This window comes from Aphelocoma coerulescens, chromosome 1A, assembly GCF_041296385.1.
Source record: "Aphelocoma coerulescens isolate FSJ_1873_10779 chromosome 1A, UR_Acoe_1.0, whole genome shotgun sequence".
Lineage (NCBI taxonomy): Eukaryota > Metazoa > Chordata > Aves > Passeriformes > Corvidae > Aphelocoma > Aphelocoma coerulescens.
Window position 1 is genome coordinate 40,916,480 of NC_091014.1, and position 22,765 is coordinate 40,939,244.

A 22,765-nucleotide genomic window follows, 5' to 3' on the forward strand; every position below is an offset into this window, starting at 1 on the left:
GGACTATAACTCCTTAACTCAGTTAATAGTCAAGGGGGCTATGCACTTAGTTATTCAAAGATAAGTGAATCTCTGAAAAAAACCCAGAACAAGTCCTGCAGATTCTTATGAATGAAATATGCAGCAGAATATTCATTATCATGTTCCTGAGGATTCTTTTTATCCTCAGGTAAATATTTTCAAGAGAATTGTGGATGGGTCCAGAGTATGCCTAGATTATGGAAAGTTTACTCTATAATTTTAATGGTAAACCTTTAGGATTTTTTTCAAGCTGAATAATAGGCATATGTTAATTAGTATTTTTCATAAAGCTTCAAGCAAGATAAATCAATTATCTGGGAGATTCACTTTTTAGGAGGAATTGTAACACTTTTCTTACCTAAGAATCTGTGCTACACAGATTAATGGAGGTGCTATTAGTAAATGATCTGTGACTTCAGGAATCTTAATATAATAAAAAATATTATTTAGAAAGGAAAAAAAGGATAATCACTGAGACTATGCTATTTACTGTGTCCTTAAGTGAGCAAACGAACAGTTTTCTAAAATTATATTTCATATAATGTATTTTAGAAAACTTTAAACTGACTAAAATCTCTAATTCTGCTTACAAAGTGTTCCATTCTCATTCTGTTTCACCAGTGAGCAATGTTACTGTTCTTAGAGAAACTCTGATAAAATTGGAATTTTCTTCCATAAATTGCATAGTGCACACAGGAGGTACATCCCCAGGTTGTATTTACCCTGTGCAACACAATGGCACTGCTTACTATATATCTGTACAAACAATTTTAAAATTTGTATCCATATTTCATGATTATTTGAAGTCTCAAAACATTCATTTAAGTAAAAACCACTTTTTAAAAAAGCTGTTATTTTCTTATGTTTTAAGTACTAGGGATTAATTTTTTTCTTTATTAATCAGAATAATTTTTACCATAGGACCTGCTGGGATATGTGGTCTGACATTAAAAATGGTAAATACTTCCTCAGCAACTCTAATGTGGAATCCAACCAAGACTAACTTCACTTCTTATAAAGCATCTTTATCAAACAACACCTTTATAAAAAAGTTAAGAATTCCAGGAACACTGACTGACTTCAGTGTTACAGACCTGACTGCTGGCGGCATTTATAATTTCACACTGAAAAGGCTAAAAGGAAATATTGAAGGAGCTTCTGCTTCCCTTGAATTTGTAACAGGTCTGTATGGTTTCTTGTTTCCTCTCCTTGCCAGTGAGTGATAGCTGTCCCTAGCAGTGCATGTTTAGCTTTGTACATCTCACTTTGTAGAATAAGACTGAAATTTCAAGAGTTTGTACATGTAATAGTTTGATGTTGTTGTGGGCATATATTACTTATAGCCTATTCAACCTATTCAACCTGCATGTAGTGATTCACTATCAGAAACATAATGTCTTTAGCTGTCCTGGATTTCTTTTGACCATTTTTAGTATTTCAGATCTTATCCTGCTAAGAGTTACACACAAACTGAATTTTACCTTACCTCATTTCAATAGGTTTTTTGCAGTGAGTGAAGTTAAACAAGTTAAGAAGTGTTTGTAGAATTAAGGCTTTAGATTGTAAACTTCACTCAGAAATTAATTGTGGGTCTGTACGAAAAGACCTCTGCACACATAAAATCCAGCTTTAATGGAAGTTGAGATCCATGCAAATAATAGGAGCGATGAGAGCAGTAGGACTCAAAATCTATGAGTATACTAAAAGGAAGAACCTCTGCTCTAGGTTAAACTTGCACACCTCCATATATATTATTAATATATTTTTTTCTGTTAATGTAAAAATAAAACCATGAGTTAAAAATCATACGTATGAGAAAAATACAGATGGAATGTAAAATCTAAAGTTAATGTTTGGATTTATTAATATTTCAGGTTATTTGATGGCAGAACTGGAGTAAACGGTTTGAAACAATTCTTCAACTTTGAATAGCCTGTGTAAATAGTTCATGAAAGATATCTACTCTTAGCAGATTTACAGCAAATAAGAAAGAAATAGAAATCTGTCAGAGCTATATGTTATTCAGACTGCCCAAAACGATACTGATGTATAAACAGTATTAGAAGATTTAGTCTGAATTCTGAAGAACTGTGTTAGAAAGGCAGAAAGAGGACTGAGTGCAAGGGTGAATCTGAAATGAGACAAAGAGCATCACTCACAGGGCTTGGTCTGAGACATGAGCATGGGGAAAGCTGATAGTTGTACATGTGTTCTAAAGTAGAAAGGAGACAGATACACGTGGCTGGAGACTGCACAGGTGAACAAATACGCAGTCTTATATGTAGATAACATTTTAACGACCTACTGAAGAATTTAAAATCTGATTCATTATTAGGCTTAGAGTGAATAATACACATTTAAAGTTGCATTTAAAAGCAGAATAATATGAGATGTTGTGACATGAGCAGGTGGAAATTTGGCTTTAATAAAAGGAGTAGACCGCTCAAATTTTGGGCACTTAACTGACTAGAGTTCATAGCATTACTGGGATTCCAAATATATGAAATGTATAAGAGTTACCAACCCTGTGGCTAGCAGCAGAACATGCACCAGCTGTATCTTGAATTTCAGCTGTAGCAGTAGTTATGTCAGCAGTAGTGCTAACTTTAAGGTTGAGGACAGCAGAAACCCCAGGACTGTGCAGAGATTTTGTTGCTAACTGAACACTGTGCAGAGACACTTGAGCTTGCTCTCTGTGAGTGGGGATCTCAGCAGGGTTGGGAGACTATCATCCAAGACCCAGAGGTAGCGTAGCAACTGTAGGATCACATGCTGCCATGTCCAGACTAATCTTTCATACAGAAAGTAAACTCTTCTTGGATGCTTTTATATTCAGTTGGAACTACTAATATATTTTATAGGGAGTTATTTAAGTTAATATCTTCTATTCTACAATTCTCTTTCAGAACCTGCAAAGCCAGAAGGACTTAAATTCTTCAATGTTTCATCATATTATTTTTCACTGTATTGGAGACTACCTTATGGACTTGTAGACAGATTTCATGTGGATCTTATTCCTGATCATGCTTCTGTTGTTATCCTAGATCTTGGAGTTAGGGAGTATCAAGTATGTGCTTTTATTCTAGGACTTGCAGGGCCGGCTTTTCCTTATGCACTGTGCTGATGAGGAATTCAAGCTTTCCTCCTTAGCTGTTTAATGCATATGTGAATACAAAAGTATTAATGAAAAATTGGTGGGATTGGAGCAAATTTCAGCATTCACAGTTTGTTACCTAACAACAGGTAGTGAACTTGCTGTTTTTTTAAAGTCTACTAGAAGGATGCAGACAGTCATCCAAGGGTTCATGAATAGTTTAACAAGGGAAGGGCCGAGCTATTGAGTAGTACAGACTCATTAATTGTGTACTCGCCAGGAAGATCTCTGCTTAAATCATTAATGCAGGCAACATTTCACTGCTAAGCCATCAAAAAGATATAGGAGCACTTCTTGATTCTGCTGTCTGGAAAATATAATATTAACAGAAATAATGGTTGTTCTGGTTGTTTTGCTTTTGTTTTTCATTGGAACTGCAAAGATACAGGTATTTTATATAATTTCTTGCTAAATAACTTGTTAATTATGTTTACTGCAAGGGATGGGTTAGTTTAAGGTTCAAAAACTTGCTTTTCAGGTTGCTTTTTTGTTCATTCTCTCAAAAAGGAATTTTATAATGCTGCATATTTACTTTGATAATGATAATAGAGAAAAACCTCTATAGATATACTGATAGGGGACTCTGGGATAAAATTAATAGCTAATTTTGTTGTTCTTTAATATTGAATGTTTTACACATCTTATGAAGGGTAGTTGACAGCAAAATACTGTACTGTAGCTAACATGTAAACAACTATTTTTAGTAATGAATTGCTCAAACTTTTCTGTGGTTTTTTTGGTGCTTTGTTTTGTAGGGTTTTTTTCTGTTTGTTTGTTTTTTGGGGGATTTTTTGGGGGAGGGGTAATTTTTGTGATTCTTGGTAAAAGGCTTGAATAAATCTATGTTCTGTTTCAGGCTGATTTTTCCTATACTATTCCTGGAACAACATACAATGTTACAGTTTCTGCAGTTTCTTCCTCAGTCTATAGTTCACCTGCAAGTAGAACTGTGACAACAAATGTGACAAGTGAGTTAAAAATGACTGATGAAATTTCTTCTATTTTTGAAGCTATGCTTTTTTATGTTTATTATGTGCACACTAATGTCCAAGAAACTATAATCAGTTTTGAACAGTCATCAAAATTTTTCATCTTTAACCATTTAAAAATACACTGAATCTGAAGCGTTGTATGCGACCTTAAGAATTTACAAGCTTTTGAAAAATTTGCTATTGTGTCATGTAATAATATCCAGACTCTGATTTATATCTATAGTGGTACATAAAGAAGCGTTCTGAGCTATTTCCAAAAACAATGTAACCAAAGCAGATGTGCTTTTTAAGAGAATGCCCTTTAATTGAGTGCTAGAATATGTCAGATATCAAACTGGCATTAAACTCTGTTTTTTTAACAAAGATCTTGAGCAATAAATTTTTTACATTCTTATAGAAGAATATTTTTAGGGTTCCAAAATTAACTTAATAATTTTTAACAGGACTATTGCCAGAAAAAAAAGCTTTTTTTTCAAAAATACATCAGTTTTCAGTAGTTTTATGGGTTTATGCTGGCAAATGATTTCATTTGTCTATAAAATCTGTGAATGTATCTTCACTATGATGATTCTTAATTAAAAATTGTTGTACTTGTGTGTGCTTGTGTGTGTGTATGTGTGTGTACAAATATATTTTTAAATTTTTAATTTTTTTTTTTTAGATCCTGGGCCCCCTGTGTTCCTTGCAGGTGAAAGAGTGGGCTCTGCTGGGATTCTGCTGTCATGGAACACACCACTCTATCCAAATGGGAGAATTGTCTCCTATGTTGTTAAATATAAAGAAGTCTGCCCATGGATGCAAACAGCTTATACACAGGTCACAACAAAGCCAGATAGTTTGGAAGTTCTTCTCACCAGTCTTAACCCTGGAACAACTTACGAAATTATGGTAAAAGCCTTACAAATGCCTCTTAGTATTTTGAATTCTGATTTATTGTAAATTGTGTGGGCTTATAGTAGGTTCCTCTAGAGTTTTCTGAAGGACGATGTTGTTTACTGTTGCCATATAACAAAATAAATTAACGAGATATTTGTTTATAGTAGTGTTTTTAAAATCTACTTAAAATATTCCAGTCAAACTTGTGCTGAAATGTACCTTCTTCTACTGATATTTGTATTGACATATGGCATTGTGTGGTAGAACATAAAAAGCAAAGGGTAGAAGTTTTGGAAACATCTAAATCCTTCCTTATCTTCATTGAGATTTAATCTTTCAAATAACTGGTGTGCTTTGCATATTACATGCAGATTACTAAATCATCTCAGCCAGATCCAGAAAAGCATGTAATCTAGACATGGAACTTATTAGCATTGAGATTAGGAACTCCTGATCCATCTCTGAACTCTTCAGCAACAGATTACTTCAGGTGGACAGAAATTAACTGCTATTCTTTTGGCAAAATTTGCCAAGCAATTCATTGCCTGCCTTATTCTTTCATAAGGAGCTTGGAGAGGTTCCTCTTCTCAATACCAAGAATTAAGTGAAATTATGTGTTGATTTGCTTCATTCCGTTCAGTTGCCTTGAAACTGTACCTATGTGGTAGGAATTTCCATGTCTATCTTAATTCTGGTTTTTGTTTCTGAACTCTTTCTACAATATCTACCTTGTGATGAGGTATTAAAAACCAATGTTTAGGTGAGGGCATAGCTTCAGATTTATATAGTGTAATTTAAGTACTGTCAGAATTTCCTGACTGCATGTCAACCCCCTGAAGACCTCCAGTCAATTTCCTCAGCTATTGCAATTACTGTAGAGTTCATCAATGCCTAAGGATGTTTCAAGTCATTGTCCCTGTGAAGCATAAGTAGGTAGGGTTGGCCGTAGTCGTAAGGTGGATGTGCATGTGTTTGTATGGTTTAAGAAGGAGATAGCCACTGACACAGATTCTTCTTGACATCCTAGATGAATTCTTCAATGTTACCTTGTATTTCTTTGCTGTCTTTGTCTGCTGTAGCTTTGTCCTTTGTTTAATATTTACAGTCTTTGAAAAATGCATGCTTTAGTGCCAAGAAGTGATTAGAAAAAGTTTCCCTTTCTCTCCTGAGGCCTTCTGCTTTCTTTTGGCCTTTTTTATTTTCTATGGACTGTCTGTCACTTCTACAGTGATCCACACTCAGTTTTGCACACCTACCCCTTCTCACCCTGCATTCCCCACAGTCTGCCCTGTCAGCTCCCAAAGCCCCACAGCCACACCATTGCTGCCTAACATTGCCAGCTATAACCTTGCTGGAGAGCTTTTCCCTTTGCTTCTTCTTTCACACACCTCTCATCAACACTGTTGGAATTTTGCTCATGTTTACCTTTTGTTGTCCCTTTTACTTCTTTTCAAAATAAGAAGTTAGACTCTGTTCCTCTTTCTTTGTAACTGTTGTATGCCATGGCCCATCGCTGAGTTGAATTGTCACCAAATCCTATGTTGCAGAGCAAATGGCATTGTTGTTTTGTTTATCTCCATAAATTCTACCAAAGTCTTGATGTACTGCTTTTCTGTGGGAAGACTGCCGTGATCATGAGCACTGAAGTGCATTTACAGTCCCCTGACCTATTGCCTTTCTGCAAAAAGACATGCTTTCCTTGGGTTTCTGCTTTGAGGAAGGTTGACCTGCTCTTGCTAGCCTTCAGGAGACAGAGAAATAAAAGGGAACTTTTTCTCCTTTTTACTCTTTTAAGTTATAGTAAGTAAAATAGGAATGCAGAATCTGGTTTAAGTGTATTGTAGTAGGAAAAAGAAGTGTTACTGATGTTATTCTTGCTGTTGGTTTTTGCATAAAATAAGGGCTCATAGATTAGGGATCCTCTTTTGATGTGTGGATATTCGCATGTGGTTTTCTCAATTTCTTATGCTGTTACATACTTTTTCAGTTTTATTTTTTTACATTTAAACATTGAGTATAAACTCAACTAAAAAGGGCATGTTCATTTGCATATTTATAGTTTAAAAGCTAAAAGCTGTATCTCTGTGTATCCTTAGGATTTTCATTTTCCCTGAAGCTATATATACTGTAGATTTTCTAATGTGGATTCTTTCCTTTTTTTTCTGTAGGTTGCTGCTGAGAACAGTGCTGGTATTGGAGTGTTTAGTGATCCTTTCCTTTTTCAGACTGCGGAAAGTGGTAAATTTAATAAAGCTGTTAATTATTTTGATTAAAGCTGCTCTAGTTAATTCAAATAAATTATCCATGGAAAATTTCATACTTGAGAAAATTCCAATGCATTTAGAACAAAATCCTTATTCTCATTCTGTCAGTGACAAAGGTTTGTTTTTTTCTATTTGCTAACGACAGCCTTTAAGATGTGTCCATAGGGGCGTTTATGTACACAAAGTAATTTCTCTTGGAGTTTTCCTATGCCAGTTTCTAGGTAGGCAGCTTCCAGAAAGTAAGTCACAGCAGAGCAGAGATACCTATCAAGTGGATCTGGCTGCTGCTGCCTGCAACAGTTCTAGGAGACAGATTTTGCTGTGGAATCATCTCTGCCATTGCCTACTTAAGTTGATCTGTATTTGTTTAGTGATGGGTTCTAAGAAGCTCAGGACAGAATGTATTTTATTAAATTTTTATGTATTAATTCTGAAGGTTAAAAAAAAAGGTCTGAAATGAAAATTTGAGTTGGTGGTTTTGAAGATCAAACAACATAGTCTGAGTTTGCACAATCTTTACTAGTTTAGTGTTTGTGATTTTGCTCATGCTCCAGGAGCAGTTGTGCCTTGGCTGAAGAGCTGGCACCAGTCCAGTTGTGCCAGTGTGAACCAGTCTCAATGGAAAACAGAGCTTGTGCTGCCAGGGCAGACTGTCCATCTGTGTTAGGCTGATTTCTGTTTGTGCGCAAACTGCAGAGTGAGATATCTCAATTAATGGCAGAAAATCATCACTCTGCCCGAGATTTGTAAAATAACGTAATAATTTATGAGCCCAATATAAGGAGGAGTAGTAAACTTGCTGCATGGATCTATGTGAAATCATTATTCTTCACTATTTGTGCATTGTTGCTGGTAAAAAGCCTTATTTCTGTGAGCTTTATTATTTACTCATGTTTGACAGAGTACAACACTGGCATGTGAGAACGTAAGCTTTTTAGTTTTAGAAGCATTTCTGTCTGCATTTTCATTAAACCTAAAATGCCTTACTATAAATGTAATTGAAAGGTTTCTTCAAATTCTAGGTGACTTATGTGTCATTGGTATAGCATTTATACTTTTACATTCTCAACTTTTTTTTGTTCTAATTCTTGCTTTGATGGCTAAAGAAAGCCAAACATTTTAATCAACATAAAGATGGGAAATCTAAAGTAAGAAAGTTAGCCAGAAGATAAAATTATTTAAATATAAAGGTGGTGGTTTGAGAGGAGGGGAAAGAAGGTGAAAGATCTGGAAAACACTTAGCAAGACTGAAAGAACTAAATATGAGGCTTGGAGGAGCTGTCACAAATCACCTGTGGAAGGTCTGTAAATGTGGAATGCTTTATTTTTTGGGAGTGTGAAAAGCCTTTTCTTCTTAGTACTAAGGCAGCTATTGTGGGACCTGCTGCTGACTGTGCCACGTGTAGGCAGGACTAAGAGGGAGCCACAGGAGAGTTCAGCATGTAACATAGCATGTAAAATATGATTTAGATGCTGCATCTCATTCCTTTGTGCTGTGATTAATACTGATGCTCTGACAAAAGGCCACAGAAACTGTCACTGGTACAAAGAGCACAGTATATGCAATAATTGTGAACATTCCAATTTAATTGAGTTACTTAAAGCTACCAAAAATCTATGTGCAGCTGAAAAGACGACACAGGTAAAGTGAAAGAAAACACACACTGTTTTCAGATGCTCTTAACCAGAAAAAATGGGCAAAATTTTTCTGCTTCTGGAAGAGTAGATAACTTGCTTTTAGAAAGAATATTTTAAGTTGACCAAACCAGTTACTATATATATTATGAGATTGAAATAATTGTATTTCTCACTTAAACTAGGTTGAAAAAGAGCTGGTTGTATATCAGCTACTTTACATGTGTCTGTGAATGAATTTTTATGTTTTTGCTTCAGAATTTGGAAGTTAGAAATGGCATTACCAAAAAAAAAAAAAAAAAAAAAAAAAAAAAATTATTGTTTTTTTTCAGTGCTGAGAAGAAAAATTTATCTCACTGCTTTTGTTTGTTTTGTTTTCAAGCTCCAGGTAAAGTAGTGAATCTCACAGTTGAAGCCTTAAATTCTTCAGCTGTAAATCTGATCTGGTTTCTCCCTCGGCAACCAAATGGAAAGATAACTAGTTTCAAGATTAGTGTGAAACATGCAAGAAGTGGAATTGTAGTGAAAGATGTCTTGGTTAAAGTAGAGGACCTTCTGTCTGGGAGGTTACCAGAATGTAATGTAAGTGCTATAAACCTTTTAAATTAGTAATAGTCTCAATCCACAAAATGTAGTTTTACATTTAAAATTTGAGACATAAAAATGTGGAGGCTTTATTTTCAGAAAAATTCCAAAAACCTTACAAATTTAGTCTCAAAACAGGATAAAATGAATGAAGAAAAACCTTTCTGTTCAAAATAGTTTAAATGGAACACTTTTGCTTGAAACACTCACTTTAATCAAAGTGAAAATGCTAAGAAATGTTAAATTTGGCATCCTTTTAACAGAAAATAATGAAATAGAAAATTTCTATTTTTTTCAGCTTTCAGTTTTTATTTTTTTGTTTTATATACTATTCAATTAGAAAGAACCAAGAACTTACAGGGTTTGTTTTGGTCAGTGCAGACATATATTATTGTTAACATCTTCATTTCTATATAGTATGACAATGCTTTTTGTATTTTAAAAGTATGCTTTATTCTGTGTATTTTATTTCAATATTTTTAAAATACTTCTCATACCAAAATAAAAACCAAACACGATTAGCAGAGTGATTTTCAAAAATATGGTTGTAGCCTGAATTGTTTTTATCATTGAATTCAGACCTGTAACCATTGTAACCTTCTGGAATTTCTTGAAGAAAATTCTCTCTTCTAGAATTTTTTCTCTTTTTTTTTTCTTACTTTGAGCACAGCTTTGCAATTACCCAAATGTCAAAATGTCAAGTAACCAAACCTTTTTCCTTTTAGCTTTCTTTTTTTTTTTTTTTTTTTTTTTTCCCTATTTCCTATGCTTAGTGCTGTGATGAAAAGTGAAGTTTTTAAATGACAAAAATTATCATAACTTTGGTTTCAGATTTTATTTGGAAGATCATGTTAGGCATTGCAAAGGTTCCTGACACCAGGCTGATTTAATTCAGCACTGAGAAGACAGGCTGCCACCTACTGAACCATCAGCATTGGTCACCATAATGCCTAGCAATTTTTCAGAGTTGTCTCCTGACACTGTGGATTAAGAAACTTCTGTCTGGTTTTATCCATGATACATGAATATATGTATGCTATATACACATAGAACATATAGGTGATGCAAAAGGACCTCACTAGGGAACTTTTTTTTTCAAGAGAGACTGAATGCTGAAAATAGAAACTGGTAATAAATAAATGAATCCTAGAGAGATGCTTCTGGTCAGTCAGATTTGAGATCTTTTTGAATAAGGCAGGAAACTGTAATACTGTCACTAGTAGGATGTACTAGCAATGTCTACCTTAATTTCGAAATTGAAGCATAAAAAGGAGAACCAATTTAAGGTAATTGTCCCAAAGATGGTCTGTCTTTTTTTCATCTACACATATTTACAATTATAGGTTATAGATGCAGCTTATTATGTTTCCTATTTTTTATTTCTAGGATAAGAGTGAATCATTTTTGTGGAGTACTACCACCCCTTCAACTACTTTTGGGAAATCCACAATTCTTTCACAGTCTACAGTGACTCCAAGCACAGAAGCACCAAGTCAAATGAGCTCTGTTTGGAGTGAACCAATTAGCTTTGCTGTAACTAACCTCAGGCCATACACCACATATCTTTTCGAGGTCTCTGCAGTTACCACTGAGGCAGGCTACATTGACAGTGCGATTGTCCGGACACCAGAATCAGGTACATAAAATACACGCTGCTTTCAAACGGCAGTAATGGTCTCAGATTTATGTGAAAAACTTCAAAACAGAGGTTTGATTTCCTGCTGCAAGGTACTTCAGTCCTAATCTGTCTTTATCTGCATCATGCTTTTGTATTTGCATGATTACATAATTTTATCCGATGGAATTAACTGAAAATATATATGTATTAATATATCTAATAATGTACAGTGAATGGGAGTCCAGTTATTGTTAGGAGTCAAAGATACCAAAGTTATGCTCAGGACAGAAAAAATCTTATGGAAAACTGAGGACAATCTAAGAACTGTAATTAATAGCATAATGGCAGAATAATTAAAAATAAAGATGAAGGGAAAAGCTGTCAGGCATAGTATTCTAAAAGTATGTGTATTGTGTACATAGTAATGCACTTAATGCTTCTTTACCTTTGTAGACAAATAAGCAATATAAAGAAAAGTCCTGTATTTAGGTTCCCAATCTGGACCTATTGCAGAAAGTTGTTCAGTGCTGAAGAAATCTTTAAGGACTAGGTGAAGTTGATTTTTGATTACTTGCAATGAATTGAGAAGTTAGAATTGGAAACAAAGGTCAAGGAGCAGGACTTTTATAATGGCAACACTGCTAATAGATCTATACCAAAAAGGCATTCCAGAGAAATGTTTTTCTGGCTTTCTGTTTGCTGGTACATCATTCTTTTGTTTGACATGGTTTGATGTTACTTGGTTCCCTTTCACACAAACAAAACAGATAGCACTGTCCAGATGAAAAGAAATTTCATTCCCTCCTAGATATGTTCATGTGAATTCCTTTGATGGAATTTAAATAGCCTTAGTTTGCTGCCCTGTCTATGGAAATTTGGTCAGTGTCTCTTCTTCTGATTTCAGGGCTAATTTCCAGATTATTTTTCACCTTTGTCTCCTAGGGATTATTTGCATACTATCAGCTCTCTTGATACCTTTCCTGACAATTACCTTAAAATAGAAATTAAGTAATTTTAATGAGATATGCTTTTATAACTTCTCTTCAAAATGTTTCATGTTTATGTGTAAAATGAATTGTCTGATACGGGGTTCTTGGACATCCTAATATAAGGTATTTTATGTTCAAAGACTTTTTCTAATGTTGTTTAAGTTCCAGAAGACCCACCACAGAATTTTGCCAAGAGCAACATTACAGCAAAGTCTTTCTCAGTAATATGGGACCCACCAACCATGGTAACAGGGAAGTTTAGTTACAGAGTTGAGCTGTATGGACCATCTGGTAAGTCAGAGTTGATGTTAACATTTCTATTGACTTTTTTGTGGTTATTTCCTTCCACTTACATTCTTCTGTGCCTGACAATCAAAAATGAATATTCAAAAGCAGTTATGTATCCCTTTTTACTATTATGTATTTTAATAATTTGTAGATTACTTTTAAGGGAAAAATCAGTCCATCACAAGGAAGAGTATAAAATTAAATTCACGTTAGATGTTCTTAAGAATGGAGAAAACTCACTTCTCCTCACTCTTTCAGGAGATGATAGGCTAAGCAGAGCGCAATTACTGTGGTTATACATCCAAATCATTCTGTATTTACCTTTACTCTTTTCTCTTTCTGTTAAAGATTTCTGGAGAGTTTTCATTCTCATGCAGTATGCAATCAACTCTTTAAGTCTGTTATGATGTTTTTGCAATTTTTTTAAACTCAGACATGTATAGATAAAGCAATTATAGAACTGCCTGTACTTATGTAAGACATGAGCTGTATTCTAATGTTTTTTATGGGACCACACAGGAAAAGCAATTGAAACATTTTTTTTAAAGTCTCTTCCTCTTGAAACTCATACCTCCTTGAACTGGCTTGGTTGGTTGGTTGGTTGTTTTATTCCCCATTTACTCAGCATTATTGCACTGAATTTGATTCCCAATTAGCTTTTCCCCAAACGAATGTGGCTTTTCATTTGTTCATCATCCTGGAAAGCAGCCATGGACTGTTTCTATTTTTGAGCTAGAACCTCTTTGTTTTTAATTCCAGGTCACATTCTGGATAACAGTACAAAAGACCAGAAGTTTGTGTTTAGTAACCTCGTACCGTTTACAACATACGATGTGTATGTTGGTGCTGAGACAAGTGCTGGGGTGGGGCCAAAGACCAACCTTACAGTTTTCACTCCTGCAGACGGTAAGTAAGCATAGAGAGGTAAAGTAAATGGACTGGATGTGATAAAGGGTTTCAGTTTTCCCTTTAGAGCCTTTAAGGTACTTTGCAAAAGAGAGAATGGGTATAAGAGCACTGCAAGAGATAAAAAAATAGATTAAAAATCCTAAAGAAAATAAGTCAGCCGAAGATTACTATGTCATTTATTCTTTGTTTTTGTCAAATTCATACTCTGTCAGTACATTTATCCGCTATCATAAGCCTTCAGAGATTGCGAAAGAAATGTTTCTTTCTAAATGAGAGGAGTTATTTTTAGCTGCAGTAATTAAGTTGCAGGGCCCCGTGTCCCCCGTTAGATGGCAGCAAGAGGAAAAGAAAGACCAGCGCAGATCCCCGCGACTGGTTCTTTCAGCCCCCACGTTCCTTATTAAACCTCTCGTTTGACTAATTCTCAGCAAATCCAAGGCCCCATCCCCGTCTCTGATGGAGCCACCCTTACTAGCGACCGTGGCTCTGGGATTGACCCAACATCGAGGTCTTGTCCTGGTGCAGTGAAGTGGTTGGTTCTGCCCCTGAGCCCTCGGTTCCGTGGTTTGGGACCTGTGGTCCCAAATAGTCAACTCTCCAAGTTAGAATCCTTGGTTGCATAGAAATGCAGTTTTATCTTATGTGTATGTGAGATTGTGCGGGATTCTTGGTCAGCATTTGAGGATGCAAGGAGGAAAAACTGAGATTTGGTGTGTAATAGAGAGGCAGTTTCAAGATGGTTATTTCTGTATTACATTTATGCCACAGAACACAAATTTAGAAAATCTCTGCCTCAGTGATTGCTGGCAATATTTGTTGTCAAGGTGTAACACTGGGAGGAAAACCTATCTTTATTTATTGTACTCTTTCCTGATTGATATGCTTTTGACAACTCTCAGAGACAATTTCCAGAGATGGCCTGCCTGACTACAATCATTCTCATCTTGTGCTGAAATGCACTGTCAGAAGCCAAAGGGAGTTTTGGTGGGTTTGGGGTTCTTTTAGCGTAACATAGGGTGTCTTAGTTTAATGCCAAATCTAAAAATCCTCCTTATGCAAGGAATTTCAAAATTGTCTTTTACTGAAGTGTATTAGAAAAAAAAAAAAATCTTTTTGTATCAAATCTGAGTATCAGTCTATTGAATGTAAATGTATTTTATCTCTGGTGGTCCTATGGAAATGACAATATAATTAAGACTGAATGTTTAATGAAGACATTATATGAACTATATAATTTATATCTATAATTTATATAGATGTAGATTTTACATCTATAATTACACATAAATATATATATAAATGATATATATAATATAAATAAAATGACATAAACCTAAATAAAATTATATAAACCTGTTGTTAAAGGGAAATTAACAAGATGTATCATATTAATTTTTTCCCCCCAGCTTTTTACTTCATTCTTGTATGGCTTTGATGCTTTTAGAGCTAACCTTTCATTTTCAAGTGTACATAAGATTCCATCTAGGAAAATATCAAAGGTCTGCTTGATTCCAATCAAGTAGACTTCAGTAGAACTATCCTGGTTTACATAACCTTAGTCTCTGATCATACTCATACACGTCTTATGTGTTAAAAAAAAGTGTGCATATTTTTAGAACTGTAGCTTGTTTGCTAAGAAAACGTGAAGTAAGTCTCTACCCTGCACAGGGTCAAATCAAAAGATAAGGATGTGAAATTTGATTGTCTATTGTACTTTGCATACAGTGCTGAAAAACCTTGTAACAATCACAAGTGTTTAAGGAAATCAAATTTCTTCTTGAATATTTAGTCCCAGGTGCTGTGTCAGATTTACAATTAGCAGAAGTGGAAGCCACATATATAAAAATTGTTTGGAGGAAGCCACAACAACCAAATGGAATCATTACCCAGTACAGAGTTAAAGTACATGTGCAGGAAACACTTGTCACTCTGGAAAACACTATTCTTGGAGATAAAAATAAGGTATTCTCTCTTTTTTTTTAATATGGATTTTTTGTTAGTTTAAATTTGCTCTCTGCCTTATCTGACATTTACAGAATGTGGAACTAGCTCCCACAGAGGAATTGTTAACGTTTTTAAAAGCCACCTTCCTCAGTCCACTCTCTTTCTCTGCCTGGCTTTCAAAAGAATTCCAATAATGCTGTTTCCACAACATGAAAAAATAAATCATTCTGGCAGAATGATGCTGAAGGCAGAAAACCATAGCCCACAGTCTTGTCCTTCTGAGTCCTTGAGTTCTTTGCAGCATAGGGTGGCCAGATTATAAGAGTAAAGATTTAGGTGCCTAGATTGATACACAGCCACTGAGTCAAACCTCTAGAAGATGTGGGTAGGAACCCTGTGAATTCAGCAGAAGTGTCCAAGGGCTGGTTAAGTGTTCTACTAGCAAGGCAGACAGGCCTAGACTTTCTGGCTCCTTTTGTATCCCTAAATTCACATGTGTGATACTACATGCTGAACTCCATGCTGTGGTTGCATACTGAGGATATGTGTGCACATCTATGGGATCATATCTCTTAGGGGACTTACGCTGTCAATCAGTCTAGCTTCTGGATTTTGGGTGCTGATGTGCTTTACATGCTTAGAGGAGCAGCTCTGAGTATGCAGCACAGAACTGTAGACCCCTTTCAGCTCAGGATTGAATTCTTTCTGAGGCAGGGCTTTTTGGGCTGAATTTTAAATACAGGTGCCTAAAGCCAGTTTAGCTCCTTATTTTTTCAGACAGTGACATCTTTCACTGGATCTGAATTGGAATCTAAGTTTATGATGTAGAGCTCAAGGAAGGAGTTCACTTTCAAGTTGAGTGATATGCATCAAATAGAGCCCTGGAGTACATTAAATAAGAAGTAACAGGAAAAAAAGTTAGGATAAGGATCCATTCATTAAACCAGGCAGGCATCCTTGGAAAAGGAAAGTATATAACTCTGTAATTAAAGATTGTATCATAGTCCAGACACAAAAAATTAAAGTAGTCTGCACAAAAATGTTTTAGTGATGGAATTTCCTAATTTTTGAGTTCTTCATTGCTGCTTTATTATAGTTTATTGAATGTAATTTTCTAATTAAAAACCAATACAAATCACCTTGCTTTATTTAGAACCCTATTGACCTAAGCTTAGAGCATCTACAGGACTTGAACTGGCAGACCCACAGTGCTAATGGTACTCCACAAACAGTAGCAATAAAAAGCTGTTGTCTTATATGAGGAAAATCCTCATAAGCAAAAAGTATTTCCATGTGACCTACAATTTTGCTATAAAATGCTGGTGAAGATGAGTCATACACAGTTTTTGCCTCTTGGTACTTAGCTGAGATTGATGCTCTGTCTGTGCCTGTGGCTAATGCACCCTCAGTTAAAGGAGTAAAAAAGTGGCTTTGCCCTCTCTCTACCCAGGGTCCACAGGGAAAGAACTAATGTGTCTTAGTTACATCACTGTAAAAGCATCTCTTTCTGGCAATGAGATGGGCCATATGTGTGAGTGGGGAGTGTTTCACATGACAGCAGAACAATTCAGAGACACCAGAGTCCTGGATTTGGTCCCAGATTTTGAAGGGGCATGAAGATCTGGTGTTAATGCACCATTTTGTACCTATACTCTAGCCTCTCTCTTTTCTGCTTTTGTTTCTCCTCTCTTTGTTGTTCTTGCTCCACTTACATCTACTGTCATCCCTTTCCAACATTTGTTCTTTGCCTCCTCCATCTTGTGGTCCCCTGTATAAATTACCTCCCTTTCACGCCCCCTTTTCACATATATACACCCTTATTTTTCCTCTCCCCTTTATTTCATCAGCTTCTGGTTTTCTCCCTCTTCTCTTATTCCCTCTCAGAGATCTAGTCAACCTGCTAATCCTTTTCTTGAGGGACAGGAAGGGCCATCTGAAGTCCTCTTGTTTTCAAAGCCTGCTGCCTTCTTTCAGAATATAGTTAGTACAAACAGAATCTCCCACGTACAAATGTGTATCTATTCAATATTGCTACAGGGATATAGCTTTAAAATTAAAGGCCTTACTCTAAAATTGCCACCTTAATATAAAATAGATATTTTAAGAGTTTTTTTTTTATAAAGGGGTGTTTGATTAAACAACAACCAGAATAAAATGTTGTAGGCTACTGGCAGCTGAGCATTTTTATGATAAAGATTATAATTTTAAATTATTCTAATGATCAATAATGTTTGTATACCAACACTTATATAGTATGCATATGCATACACAAGTATACAAGCATTATTTCTATATTATATATAAATTAAATTATATAATTTACTGATGACTAGGTTTGTGATTTCTTTTTATATGTCTAATTTTTAGTATCTGATGGATACTTTGGAACCATACAGAATAAATGAAAATATCAGACCTCCTTCTCCCACTTGGAATTCAATGGAAGCAGACAATGATTTATATGAAGGTTCAGCTGAAATGTTTTCCAGCATTCAGACAGCTTCCCCAGTAATGTTTACAAGTGTATCTGGTGATAATTTGCCTGATATAACTGGAGATGCAGAATTACATTCCTCTTTGGGTAAGATATTTTAGGGTATTTTTCTACCTGCTTCTTTGTTCTGAAGGACCCCCATCACTGTCCCATGATCTTTAGCACATGGTTCAAGCAAATTATAAATGGGTCATTTGCTGGAGTCAGAATTTTTTTACTACCAAATAACCTTCTGAAGCAAATGGGAATGCCACACAGGCAGGAACTAGCCCCTTGTCACCCAGCTGACCTTCTTCCTAGTGAAAGGAGCACCCGAAAGCCATCAGCCAAGCTGCATAGACAATCAGTTATTACAGTTGCCAAAGCAGGTGTGATTGTCAGGGATTAACATACCTCCAAGCCCTTCAGAGACCTTGATTTCTCTAAGCCTTTTGACTAATAGGTTTTCAAATGTCAGTGAAAGTAAATAGGTCAAAAAGTTACAACTTTGCTATATGGGTTACAAACAGGTGGAGATGACCCCATGACATGGTGATGTCATTAGTGAGTACACTTGTTCTGTATTATCAATGGACCACTGTTTCTTTACCAAGTATGGATATTTACAAATCATTAAGCAGGTCTCAGCTGACAGGCAGGGATTTCAAATACCACTCTAAATTTTTACAGTGTTTTAAACAGTGGGGAGAAAATAAAGGTTTTATTTTTTTAAATTAATTTAATTAAGTCACTGAATTAATTTATATGCACCAGTATCTAATACCAGTAGTTAATCCATTATTTTAACCTACAGTGGATATTTTCTGTGCTATGTTAAGCCTGAAGAATCTTCTTTGTCATACACAGGAAATAGTGTTTTAAATGTAAATATTTTTTGGCCTCGTTCATCTTGAGGCATTAAGTTGCTAAAAGATGCCTGTGTTGCTGAAAATTGATTTCAGCCAGTGTCTGTTGTGATCTAGCATATAAGTATTATTTTATAGGAGTTATTATAGTAGTTAGAACTGTTGACAGCCAAATTTTCAACAGGGTCTGCTGAGTTTTCAATGCCTTCATTTTAATGCCCTTCTCACTGAACTCTGAGCCTGATATTCAGGTATGTGAAGCACCCAAACTTCTTCATGTTGCACTGGCATAATGACTGCTTTATAGCAGATGATTTTGGTTAGTACAGTTGGATCGTGGCTGACTTTGAACTTTATCATAAGTGCGCCAGAATCTCTTTGTGGGCATGCATGGCTTCTTCATTCTACTGACCACAACTCTTCTGCTAAAAATACCAGCATGAAGGGATCTGTGAAAGCAGCCTTTCCAAGTATAGTTGTTCTAGCCCCATTGGGAGGGCAAGGAAGAGGGAATCTGTCTTTCTCAATTAAAAATATTTAAAACCCCTCAAAAGCTCCATCAGTCTAGGACCCATGGTTCTGAAATCACTGGAGAGACTAGGTCTTATGCAAAAGTACCCTTTCCTAGTTTCTAGGGGATAACTCACAAAACCTCACAATTCTACTTTTGTTCACTCCTTCCTTCACCCAGCCCAATCTACTGTACACATGAAAATGGACCTATAGTAGACACTCCTCTGTGGAATTAAGAGGTGGAATGTAGACTTTTCTTTATATTTTTATAATTGATATGAAAGTTAATTCTTTTAGAACAAAATAGTTCGTAAAGGTGAATCATGCTAAGGTGAATTCAGAATGCATAAGAAATAAAATGACTTTATGAGTAAGAGCTATTTGTCTCTATTTACTCACAGATAATCAATATAACATTGACATTTTGTCTGAAGACCTGTCATATGTTATAAAGGGCCTCACACCTTTCACAGATTACACAATTAGTGTGTCTGCTTTCACTGCTGTTGGAGAAGGACCACCATCAGTTCTTACAGTCAGGACACATGAACAAGGTAAATTGTTGTAACTCTGGTATTATCAAAGTTAACATACATGACTTATTTCACGGAACGTTTGAATTTTTTTAGTAATTTATTTACTTATTGTTATTTTTTTCTGTTTTTGTCTAAGTTCCAAGCTCAGTACAAAATATATCTTACAAGAATATTAGCTCCTCCTCTGTCTTGCTGTATTGGGATCCTCCAGCAAATCCCAATGGGAAAATCATTCATTATACTGTTTATGCTGTGGAACTGGATACAAAAAGAGCATTTCATGAAACAATTTCAAACAACAGCTTACTAATGACAGGTACAGTGTCATTTGATGAAAAGAATATAAAAATTTAAATTTGCAAGTACACTTTACAAAATTACTTTCTCCAATTTTATATAATGTAGCCATTTAAAATGTAGGTGGATCAAATCTCACACGTTCGCACACATCCACACATGTACAACAAAACTGCATGTAAAAACAGGGCTGGGACACTATTCACACTTGTCTACTGTGGAGCAATATGTAGAGTATGTGAGATGGGAGAAGAGGACTAGGTAAGATAAACAGTAATTTTTGAAATGGTAAAAGCAGTAAAATGTGAAATGGATTTCTTCTTGGAATATTTACCTCAGTCTCTTGTGTCCTCATAGTAAAATTTTCCGAAATTGTCAAGTTGTTTTCAGGCTTTCACAGTATTTGATATTAATAACAGTTTTCTTATTTTAAGGTGGTAATTTTTATAGTAATTGAAGCAAACATGTTCCTAATGGAGTTTCAGGCCTATATTGATTTTAATCAGAAAAATGCATACAGACTAAACTCCCATATTTGGATGTTCATATATACATTCTTTGACGGCCTTGACAAATTCTTTAAGCTATTTACAGGGTTGAAACTAGTGGACTTACTTCAAAATCTACTGATTTAACTGTATGACTGTTTGACTTCACCAAATAAATGGTATTGCACATACTCTTTTAGGTGACAAAGGTGTATCAAAAACTCTGGGAACAGTATCCAGTATTATAGTTTTGTAACTAGCTATGACAAAAGAAGTTGACAGCCTTGTTTACGAAGTTAAGAGCCTAAATTTTTTAACTTAATCTTTTCAGGTTTAAAAAAGTACACAAGTTATAAAATGAGAGTCACAGCCTCTACTGCAGTTGGAGAAAGTGCTTTGTCTGAAGAGAATGATGTTTTTGTGCGAACCCCTGAGGACGGTAATACATTGTTTGCAATGATGATTTATTTTCTGTACTGAAGTTTGTGTTTGTTCAAAAAGAAGACTGGCACATACATAAAGGGGGAAGAAAGTGTATGAATAAAATCAATGTTGAAATTATTAGTCTTCTAACAGTCAGTGACTTCATTCAGACCATTTTTAGGTAAGTGCTAAAAAAATAATGATGAAAGCTGCGGCATGACCTGGAATCAACTAATTTTGATTGTGATAGACAAATGGAAGGAAAGCTGCAGAGCTGAGGCTCCCTTTCTCAAAACAATGTGTCCCTAGCATCCATCTAAATCATAATCTTTATGACTCAATCTTATCTTCTTTTTCTTTTTATGTTATCATGTGTAAATTAGTTTGGTTTTGAAGTGTATGGACATGGCAGCTTTCAACAATTCAGAGGCCATATTGCTATCTGTAGGCAAAGAAGCTGATAAAATGAAGATTTTTTTTTTATGCTTAATATTATATGCGGTTGTTTTTGTATAGGTGTTATAAATTTTAAGACTGATCAATAGGTTTAATGTATGGTATAATACTACATTAGGAAGATTTCTGAATCTTCCTTTCTCACTTGCAAGGCAATTTCAACCCATGAAGGCACTGGGGCAAGAGCTGGAGTTGTCATTGGCTTCTGCAAAGAAAACATGGGAATTTGATTTGCAGAACAGAGTCATGAATATTAGTCTTTTCTCATTTGTATCAAGTTTGTATTTTCACTGGTTTCAGCAAAGTTATTTCCAGTTTTTACTGAAGTAATAGGGTGTGATTGCCCTGTTGTCGTTTCTCTCTCTCATTGTCAAATGTACAACAATACAAGAAAAACAATTGAGTGTCAATAAAGGAAAGGAAGGACTACAGGATTAAAAAACATGGGTATTTATGAAGCTTAGGTGATTTGAATAACCATGCAAAATATCAAATTAAACTGTGAAACTTAAAATACTTGCCATTTTTTTTTTAAATTTACATGCTTCTATGCTGTTAGGTTTTTTTTTACAGAGGAAAGGCATATCACAAGAATAGAAAGTTACTTATATAAACATTCTTTCCTCTGAGAGCTTGCAATCCCTTGCCTTTGAGTGTTAAAGAAATTTTTCAGAGCAGACTTTCAGGCCAACAGTTCATTCATTCATAAAAGAGCCACACAAACCTTGAGGAAACCAGGGAGAAACCCATCGATAATTCTTGCCTTTTTATAAGGCTATGCGTAATTAATTTTCTACTTCTTGTTGTTTAGCTTTCCTGAGGTAATTCAGGCTGAGATTTATGTCTCCTAACTTTAGCCAACCTACGAACAACAATTTGTTTGACTCTTGAAAAGAAAGATACCTCCAAATAAAAGATTCACTACAACTGTCTTAGATAACTTGCATTAGAATGGAAGAAACTAGGCTGCTGTATTTAAATATTTTACCATGCCAGATAAATTGCATAATGCATTTCAATTAAAAATTAAGCTTCTTCACATGGGAAATATCCATGTGGGCCGTCTTGTCATCCAGAGAGCAGTGATCTGTTACAGCTAACACTTTCCATTCATGTGCTCAGAAATCAGGACTAAAGTGATTTGTGAGACCTTTTAGGCAAAAAAGTTTATGATGAATTCTGAAATACCTGCTTACGGGCATGTGTACACAAACTGAATCCTATGATTCTGGGTAGGTAGTATATTTTAATTTTGATTTTACAGATTATTTCAGGGGTGAAGTGGTGAAGCCTTCAGTGGAATCAAAGTTGACATTCAGAGCTGATTTTATTCATAAGTGCAGCCCACTCACTCCTTCAACACTTCCATGCCTTATTAGCTCACTGGAGTCACATGAACTCATGCTTTGCCAGTAGATTTAGCCAACATAATACCCTG

At 35.3% G+C, this 22,765-nt stretch overlaps 1 protein-coding gene across 5 annotated transcripts in view; it reads left to right on the plus strand.

Moving 5' to 3' along the window:
* The window catches only part of PTPRQ (protein tyrosine phosphatase receptor type Q), a 129,583-nt gene that overhangs the window by 23,388 nt on the left and 83,430 nt on the right, over nt 1-22,765 (plus strand). For all 5 annotated transcript variants that reach the window (XM_068999669.1, XM_068999644.1, XM_068999659.1 and 2 more), the window contains 14 exons: nt 943-1,203; nt 2,928-3,088; nt 4,032-4,143; nt 4,829-5,055; nt 7,212-7,281; nt 9,325-9,524; nt 10,914-11,163; nt 12,297-12,425; nt 13,182-13,328; nt 15,121-15,293; nt 17,643-17,856; nt 19,529-19,681; nt 19,800-19,979; nt 20,780-20,887. In XM_068999669.1, coding sequence (XP_068855770.1) covers nt 943-1,203; nt 2,928-3,088; nt 4,032-4,143; nt 4,829-5,055; nt 7,212-7,281; nt 9,325-9,524; nt 10,914-11,163; nt 12,297-12,425; nt 13,182-13,328; nt 15,121-15,293; nt 17,643-17,856; nt 19,529-19,681; nt 19,800-19,979; nt 20,780-20,887 — 2,385 coding nt within the window. The remainder of the gene's footprint in view (nt 1-942; nt 1,204-2,927; nt 3,089-4,031; nt 4,144-4,828; nt 5,056-7,211; nt 7,282-9,324; nt 9,525-10,913; nt 11,164-12,296; nt 12,426-13,181; nt 13,329-15,120; nt 15,294-17,642; nt 17,857-19,528; nt 19,682-19,799; nt 19,980-20,779; nt 20,888-22,765) is intronic.